At 38.2% G+C, this 9,475-nt stretch overlaps 1 protein-coding gene and 1 long non-coding RNA gene across 3 annotated transcripts; both read left to right on the top strand.

The window, feature by feature from the left end:
• On the top strand, positions 311-3,472 carry LOC8072453 (protein GrpE). 2 transcript variants are annotated; one of them, XM_021460375.1, is made up of 3 exons: positions 311-673; positions 2,132-2,644; positions 2,903-3,472. In XM_021460375.1, the coding sequence occupies exons 1-3, from the start codon at positions 437-439 to the stop codon at positions 3,164-3,166; spliced, it is 1,014 nt and encodes a 337-aa protein (XP_021316050.1). In that variant the 5' UTR covers positions 311-436; the 3' UTR covers positions 3,167-3,472. The 2 variants fall into 2 exon arrangements, with proteins under 2 accessions (XP_021316050.1, XP_002452436.1); XM_002452391.2 differs by having other exon boundaries at positions 312-667; positions 2,903-3,455.
• On the top strand, positions 3,803-9,271 carry LOC110434605. Its single transcript, XR_002452150.1, has 3 exons — positions 3,803-3,986; positions 4,850-4,922; positions 5,366-9,271. It is a non-coding gene; the product is annotated as an uncharacterized LOC110434605 (long non-coding RNA).

The raw sequence follows: 9,475 nt of genomic DNA on the forward strand, positions 1-9,475 counted from the left end.
CCAAATCTTTTGGTGCAAATAAGTGTGAGAGCATATATGTCACCCAAGAACATTTACACGGTTTTAGACCTCCTACTTCGCAAAACACAAAAGTTTATAGGATATCTTTTTTGACAACTTTAAAGTGTTTAGTTCTCAAATGTAAAAAAGTGATCTGAATCCAAAATATTTTAGCATTTTGGGTGTAACTCCTTGTTGTGAAAATTTAACACGCTTCTTGTGAATTTAATGTGCAAAATTATTGCTGAGAGTGCTCGAGAGTCTCTCCACTCTTCGGGAAAATACAAAAGCAAGCAAGGAGCCATCTCGAATTCTCGATCCATTCCCCACCCATCCATCTGAAGGCGAGGGTTATCTCGTACCTCCCCCGCAGGCCGCATCCGAGCGCAAACAAAACTCCTCTCCGCGCCGGCCCTCCACCGGCGACCGCGCGCCCATGGCTGCCTTACTCCGCACGGCCGCGGCCCTCGCGCCCCCGCCCTCGTCGCCGCTGCCCGCACGGGAGCCGCGTGGGCGGTGCCTGCGGCTCGCCTGCTCCCGGCGCGCGCCCGCCCGACCGCTCCGGGCGTGGCTGCTGCCGACTCCGCACGTCTTCTGTCGCGACGGGGCCCGGTTCCGGCGCCTGGCCGCCACCGAGGCCGACGAGGCTGCGCAGACGGCGACGCAGGTGAGGGTGGGTGTTCTGGTGGCCGTAGCTCGTGTAACCTCTGTCGTTCCTCTGTGTCCAATGGACGGGTGGTTGCTTCAATTGTGAAGAATAGCTGTGAGATTCCTGATATCGTTAGCGTCCTAGTAAATTTGAAGTAGAAAAATATGAACCGGAGGTGACATGTTGTTCATTCTTTGAACAACAGGGTTGCCTATGGTCTGTTTAGTGATGGTAATGATCTGCATTCACTTCTGACAACGAATTATTTGCTCTTACTTGTTTGGAGTAGGTAGATACACAATTTTTGTCAAAGCTACCGCTTCTTTTCGCTATGTTTTGATTATATGGCTGGGGATACATAAGTGCTGTAATTTGGGGGAATAAGCAGCTGGACCTACATTCTTGAGTTGTTTTATGTCCAGTTAAAAATCTTTCAGTATGTTGTTTGGTAAATCATGAAGATTTCTGCTTTGCCTTCTTCAGTGCCCTGTAAAGACCTTGGTTAGTCATGATTAGTGATTTTTAGGTGGTCCTCAAGAAGATCCTGATTTAGCAATGTAGGACAGTTGTGATACTTAAACTATATAGCCTCGCTGTCCATGATAGTTATATTTTCGCTGGGAAACATTCGGAAATTCATGTTAAGTTATGCTAAATTATGATTCATTTTCAATATAAGCTTGTTGGCTTCATAACTCACACTCACTAGTCTAATGTAAATTTCTTTTGAAGTTTGATCAATATTAGAGCGAGTATTGGATAGGACTTTTGCAAGTAATGACTGCCAAAGTTTCACTAATTCGAAAGCATTAGCTATCTGTTAGAAAAACCAGGGTGCTGCACTTTTATGGAAAACCTTGGAAAAGTAGGGTAGTCGCATCAGTGGTGCATCTTTGTTTAGTGGAACTTATCTGTACTTGTAAAAACACTTTCATGTGATGCTGCCACTCTGATGGTGTGACAGCAATAGCAGTACCCAGCTGCATGCCTGTGCACCTGTGCTAATTCATGAAGATGCTAGTCTCCTGTTTGATCCTTGAAGTATAGCAAAATGCACAATCTTGTTGGTTGAGGACATTGATTTGTTGCATTTCACTATAAATGCTATTATGTTATTATGTTGGAATTTTGTTAGAGGTCTTTGGATTTGAAAAGTTATATATCGAAGCCTTCATTCTAGCTTTAGATACAGTATGGCACTGATTTGTGTAACGCCTTTACAATAGTTAAATTGCAGTGCAGGGATGCAATCTTTCTGCAGATTACATGACAGCAACATAATAATTTAAAGGAAAATGTTCTATTATGTTAGGTTGGAATTTTCTTTAAAGATGGCATAGTGCAACAATATCTTGCTTTCCTTTGAATGCTTGTTTAAAAGCCGAAGAAATTCATTATCAATTCTATCCACCTCCATGTACAGATAATCTGTCTATTGGATGCTTGGGCTTTTTTGTATGATATTGTTTTTCTATGCTGCAGGAGGATTCAGAAACCGAAGTTACTGGAGATAGTGCTGCAGATGATGGTGCTGGAAGCACAGATGAAACTCCATCTATTATTGTGACAACACTGCAGTCATACAGAGAAGCTCTGATTAATGATGATGAAGCAAAAGCTGCTGAGATAGAGTCCTTTTTACTTTCTATCGAGGATGAGAAGAACTCTCTTCTGAACAAAATCACTGCTCTAAATGCCGAACTAGCAACTCAACGAGAGCGTATCTTGAGGATCAGTGCTGATTTTGACAATTTCAGGAAAAGGACAGAAAATGAGAAGCTTAACATGATGGAAAATGTGCAAGGGGAACTTATAGAGAGCTTTTTGCCTGTTCTCGACAACTTTGAAAGAGCAAAAATGCAAATAAAGGTGGAAACAGAGGGAGAGGAGAAAATAAATAATAGCTACCAGAGCATTTATAAGCAATTTATTGAGATTCTGAATTCACTGGGCGTTGAAGATGTCGAAACTGTTGGCAAACCATTTGATCCTATGGTAAGCTAGTCTTAGCAAAACATCATCTAGACTAAAATTAAATTCTGAGATTTGCATATTCCACTTAAAGTTTTGTTGCTACACTACATATCTACTCGTACATTTTTAGTATTTCAGTGTAATCAGGTGGTAGAGTCTATTGACTATTTGACTTCTGCAACAGAAATGCTAAATCTTTATAGCTGTCCACATCCGAGCATTTGCAAGGGTCTTTTTTTTTCCTTTTAAAATGATTCCTTATTGCACCTTGTGTTTCAGCTTCATGAGGCTATTATGAGAGAAGATTCATCGGAGTACGAAGAGGGGATCATTCTCCAGGAATTTCGAAAAGGTTTCAAACTCGGGGAAAGATTACTCCGCCCAGCAATGGTTAAGGTATCTGCAGGACCAGGCCCTGAAGTGTCTGCAGGACCAGGCCCTGAAGTGTCTAGAGATGATGACCCTACAGTTGTGGAAGACAGTGTGGCACCTCAAAAAATTGAAGATGTTGAAGACGACGGTGTTGATGGCGATGCAGAATAGGTGGATGGAGCTTAATCTGTGAATCAACAAGAACAGGTCCAGAAATTTTGATGCTTTTCTGGAGCGTGCCAAGCAGGTAATAGGATAGTACCAATCCGTTCAAGGTAGAGTTAGGTCCCCAGATGTGCTGTTCTTCCCTGCTGCTGACATGGGGTGTTGGTGTTGGTATTGCGACAAAATTTGTGTTCCTACCCGCCGTGGTCGACTTTTTGTTCTTACAAAGAGGATTTTCATGATTCATTGATGCAACATGATATTGTAAGGACTAAATTGACTCTGATTTGCGATTGATCCTCTCTGAATTCCATCGTTTGTACATTCCGATCGGAACGGCAGTGCCCGGGGCAAACAGAGTGCTGGAGTATATAGCATGATAATTTAGAAAGAAAATCGGACATTGCCAAGCTTGCGAGTTCTAACAGAGAACTATATGATTAATAATTACTATATCTCAGCAGCATTTCATGTTGGAAATTCCTTTTACGAGTAGACGGAAATGGAAATCAGATCACCGTCATACTTCTATGGGCCTAATCCCCCCAATGTGGGCCTTAACACCCTTGCCCCCATGCCCAGCCCACGTCTTATATATAGAGAGAGAGCCATAAGAGGCAGCTGCCACCACTAACCCGATCGGGTCGTCGCGCGCCTCGTCTGCCCCAACCCGCCGCCACGCCCCGTGCCCTACTTTTGCACCAGCGTTGGCCGAGCTCGTGACCGCCGTCGACGTCGATCTCGTCCGTCAGCACTGTTCTTCCGCCCGCGATCTGCAGCTGCGTTATATATACTTGAGCCGAAGTCGTGCTGCCGCCTGCCGCCGGTGATTTTCTTCTCTGGACACCTCTGCCGTCTAAGTTTTGCCTTGCCGCCTGAGTCAGCATATGGATCCTGAAGTTTTGCCTATATGCATGGTTTAATCTATTCTAAGTTTCTAACTGTATGTGGTTAAGAGTACGTTAATTAGCCATTTGTTTAATCCTTCTTCATCCAACTGTTCTAACTCAGCCAGTCCAATAATTCTTTTGATATATTATTAGTTCATCCAATGATATAAAGACCCCTCTATATTCGTGTACTAGCGTTGTTTTTAGCATATACTCAATCCATCCCAAATTGTAAGTTGTTCGACTTTTTTAATATCAAGTTTGATCACTCGTCTTATTCAAAGTTTTGTACAAAATATCACTTTTTTATTGTGTATTGGTTTATTAATAAAAGTTCTTCAAGAATGACTTAAAATTTGACTATATTTGCACAAATTTTTTGAATAAGTCGAGTGGTCAAACTTGGGGTAAAAAAAGTCAAACGACTTGCAATTTGGGATGGAGGGAGTAGCTTTGTATATATTGCTGCAAAGGTTTAGAAATTTGGTAATGATATTTTCCTAAACCATTGTTCTGGCATATTATTGTGTAAATGATTAACTAAACTAAACTAATAGTTTGCACGGTCTAATGTTAGTAAACTTTTATTAGAAAATACCTTTTTACCATGCTAAATATATATAGCTCGGAATATTTATGTAATGATTATTGCGTTCTTCTACCATCGTAGGGACATGTTTAGCATTTTAGTATTCCTTTTCCATTTTGTTTCTATTTCTTGGTGTACTATTTTATTTGTCTTAATTTGTTTGTTGTATCTAATATATATGCTCATGTGATCGTTGTTTGGTACATTTAGAAGCAGAGCAACTGGTGAACATTATTCAAGAGCAAGATTTTGAAGACGCAACAACAACAAAACATTATACAAAGTAAGTGTCCTTGATCTTTTTGATATCCCATTTATCATTGATACATACTGCATGCATGTGTGAGTTACTCATGATGACTTCATAGGATGTACAATCTTCCTTGTTAGCTAGGTATATGAAGAGTATTAAATGCTTAGTTGCTTTACCTTTTATTTACGACATATGATGATCTTATAAATTGTTGATACACCTTATTATTGTATATGGAATTGATGGTGATACTTGGTAATGAATTTAATTGGAACATGGAATGAACATCCAAGAAAACATTGCATCAACATTTTAGTATTCCTTTTCCATTCTATTTCTATTGGACATTTTAGTATTCCTTTTTCATTTTGTTTCTATTGCTTGGTGTACTATTTTACTTATCTTCAATTGTTTATTTGTATCTACATATATATATGCTTATGTGATCTATGATCATTGTTCGCTATGTTTAGGATAGTAAGTGGTGAACATTAAAGAGAGATTTTCAAGACTCTAAGCAGCAACAAAAAAAATTATAAAAGGCAAGTGTTCTTGATCATTTTGATGTCTCATTTATCATTGATTATATACTGCATGCACATGTCATACCTCATAAGGACTTCATAGGTTCTAGAATGTTCCTTGTTAGCTAGGATACATGAACATAGATTCTTAGTTGCTTTAGCTTTTATTTACGATATATGATTTTATAAATTGTTGATACACCTTATCATTGCATATGGAATTGATGGTGATACCTTGTAACGAATTTAATTAGAACATGAAGTGAACATCCAAGAAAAGATTGCAACCACACGAACTCATCATTAGTTTTGCCTAATTAATTAGAGGATCCTTGTGTGGACATTAGTTTCATACTAACATGGATATGGAAGAAGGCTTCTATATTAGGTGGCCTTTGGATATAGGAGTTTTCTCCTATGCTTGCCTAAATCCTAGGTATGGGAGATTGCTTCTACAACTTGTGCTCTATAAACTAATACGCTTCGAGGGACCCTTTGGAAAGGCCTCGTAGTGAAACCTTGCCTAACTTTGGAAGTGTTTAATAAGTTGTCCACCTTAGGAAAACTAGTATCATGTCATGTGGATAAAAATCTACAACCTCTAAGAGTGTCTAAAACTAATATACTAATTCTTCTCACGGTTATGAGTGACCTAGATCTCGCATGTTATATTTATATTAATATTAATTATTAATTTTTATGCTATGTTTCATATATGCTTACTTTATGTTATTTAACTTATTTATATTTATATGTAATCAGCTAATGGTTTTGGGATAACACACTTTATTAATGAAATGTGATGACTAATAAGCTTACTGGAGTATAACTAGTGTTAGTTATTCCTTGTTTTAAGCATGTGAATATCATTCCCTATGCATGCTGAGTACGATGATATTCACGCTTGCTTTATTATTATTTTGGAAAAATACTGAATGAGTACTTAGATAGAGGAGTCTAGGCATATGTGTTCCATAGTAAGCTACCTATGGAAGATTAGATGTTCCAATACGAGTTAGTTTTTGATGTGTTTGAATTATTTTTGTTAATGACTTTGAGTGAACTTTGTAATAATTAAATTATTTTATTTAAAGCAATATTTATATTATTCACTAATGATGTCATTGTATGGGTGTAAAACTGATTCTGGTGCACATATAATCCACTTGGTTCTATTCTTAGAAACTTTTGCTATTTTCTGTTACACTATATCCTTAGCCTTATTTTTTTATCCCCAACTTGTTGCTTGTTAATTCATTCCTCTTGTGTTTATTCCTTGCCTCAACAAGCTTTTAAGACTATCTCTTACCTCACTCTTTTGTATCCTAAAGATGGCTACAACTTATTGGAAAAATCCTAGGAGTCTTTTTTCACCATTTAGTCTAAAGAAACACTTAGTTTCAAGCACATTTAGTAACTAGTTTAGGCTTGCTTGTGTATTTGTTATCATGTTTATGCATGAGCTGCATCTTTGTAAAGTGTGTCATGTATTGTAGGTTGTTGTCCATGACAACAAAAGTTATTGTTAGCTACATTCCAAATTATAAGACATTTTAGCTTTTCTCTAATCAAGATATAGTGTATATCTAAAAATGCATATCAAAAGTTGTGTCTAAAAAACCAAAATCTTTATAATTTGGAATGGAGGGAGTGATTAGTTGGGGGGTTTAATCTTGTTATTATTTGAATCATGTTATGTGATATTCTTGTTCTTTGTATCTAATTTTTTATACCATGCTATGATATCTTGCATTCTATACCTTATTTTCACACGTTATATCTTGCTCATACCCTTTCCATGATCACCCTCTTTTCACCCAAAAAGATGGTTAATACAATGAGCAACACTGGAGGCGCAAGTAACAACACTGGCAACAAGAACCCACCATCTCCTTTGGCCCCTGTGACAATGGAGAAGATGATGGCTATGCAGACTTAGATTTTGCAAGGAATGGTTCAGATATTGACTTCTTTCCAGCAAGCTCAAGCTCAACAGATGCAAACTCCACCTAGGGATAGTCATGGAGAATTTATGAAGGGTTGTCTGCCGATTTTTGATCATTGTTCTGAGCCTATAGAAGCTGATAATTGGCTCAAATCAGTGGAGAGGCACCTAGAGATCGCTCTGTGCAATGATACAAAGAAGGTCTTATATGCTTCTGGACAGCTTCAAGGAGCAGCATTGGATTGGTGGGTCTTCTACACCCGCTCTCATGCAACTCCAGCTAATATCACCTGGCAGGAGTTTAAGGATAGCTTTAGATCATACCATATGCCACCAGGACTAATCAAGTTGAAAAAGAAGGAGTTTCTGAGTTTAAAGCAAGGATCCATGTCTATCAGTGGGTATCGAGATAAATTCATTCACTTATCACGTTATGCCCCTAGCGAGGTGGATACTGATGAGAAGCAAGATCACTTCATCGAAAGGTTTAGACCTTGGTGTTCAGTACCTACTAGTAGCTCACTCATTTGACAACTTCGAGCAACTCGTAGATAAAGCATTGGTAGTGGAGAACAAACTACATGAAATAGCAGAGAAGAGGAGAATGACATTCCATAGTCAAATAGATAACAGTTCTCACAACTACCTTGTCACTCAAATGGGATCACATGTTTTCCCTAAAGATCTATGAAAGCCCAGATCAAGCTCAACCCCAACTCTATAGTACACAAGTGTTCTGTCCATCATCAACTATTTATCCTCAGGCAATGTCCAACCGTCAGAGTATTCAAGCAAAAAGAGCTTATTTCTACTCCAAGCAGGAAGGGCATTTCATCCGCAAATGCCCAAACAAGCGTTTGCATCAAGCTAAAAGGAAGGCTATGAGGCATAACATTATTAAAGGTGGCAACTAAAGATGCTTGTAGTGACCAAAACGTTGCATTTAGTATGTCCTCATCAACACAATAACATTTGTTTGTTTGGAATCAGGAGCAATGTAGCTTTGTACTTGCTAAATAAATGGTATTAAATTTCTTTACCACTCATATATTAACCTCATGCAAATATGAAGAGTCATCTTTTGCTAGCCTTTACAAATTTGAAAGATGAGATTCTATTAAGGGGTAGTTTTGCCATAACTTATTCTTTTATTTTGAGATGGGAATAAAAAACACTAATATGGTCTTTTTCTTTCAAACTTAAATGCACGACCTCGTTAACTAACTCTAATGGTGCACTCTCTAGGATAAGTGGAGTTATCTAGTGACCCATTGAAAACGCTAGTGTAATGTTCAAACTGGTGCAAATGAGTCACATTTACTCTTCAGTGTCTCTAAAGAACAATTCTAGTGAGTGTAAAGACCACACTGAACTTATTTTCTCTAACCTTTTCAAATGGCTAACTCTAAACTAATTTCCACATAAATACGAACACATTTAGCACTGAGGTAGCATTTTTAAAATATTTTGCAAAGGTTTTCACTTGCTTCCTCGCCATGCCACTCAATCTAGCACATGTGTCAATAGTCCTCAACTAGTAGCACTAGATAATTGCATTAGCAAAAGAATTCATCTTGTACCACTATCTATTCAAAACCGACCATTCACTTCTCTACACACCTTAGGCCAGTGCAAATACCTTTGCCTTCAGACTTTAGCTTCCTATTCTATCCATCTCCATCATCTTGTATCACTTGTTGAGCACTTCACTTCCATGGTCCTTGCCATCTCCTCTATAGCTCCATGTATGTCTCAACTAGCTTGTGAATTAAGCACCTAGTCATCTCACAAGAAAAACATTGGTTCACCTAATGTTGTTACTCAATTACCAAAACAAATCAAGACTTTGACGTTGTATTTTCTATAAATAAATGTTGCTTAACTCTTACTAGTACTACTATCCCCTCGATCTCAAATAGAACACATGCACCTATTTCAAAATTCAAAATTTGTTATCTTTGACCAATAATTAATATGATCATATAAAAAGTTTATACTATACAAGTAGGTTAAGTTAGATTTGCCTATAGAAACAGTGCTCATCGGGCATGAGTCAAGTGAAAAAAATTATGATACAAGCATAGTGGTTGATAGAACTCTCGATATCTAGCAGT

This window comes from Sorghum bicolor, chromosome 4 (assembly GCF_000003195.3).
Source record: "Sorghum bicolor cultivar BTx623 chromosome 4, Sorghum_bicolor_NCBIv3, whole genome shotgun sequence".
Lineage (NCBI taxonomy): Eukaryota > Viridiplantae > Streptophyta > Magnoliopsida > Poales > Poaceae > Sorghum > Sorghum bicolor.

What these genes read in the sequence shown, in the direction of transcription:
- LOC8072453 (XM_021460375.1), top strand. Translation starts at nt 437, where the DNA reads ATGGCTGCCTTACTCCGCACGGCCGCGGCCCTCGCGCCCCCGCCCTCG. An exon ending in AGACGGCGACGCAGGTGAGG is followed by an intron (nt 674 to 2,131) that starts GTGGGTGTTCTG and finishes TCTATGCTGCAG; the next exon opens with GAGGATTCAGAAACCGAAGT. An exon ending in GCAAACCATTTGATCCTATG is followed by an intron (nt 2,645 to 2,902) that starts GTAAGCTAGTCT and finishes CTTGTGTTTCAG; the next exon opens with CTTCATGAGGCTATTATGAG.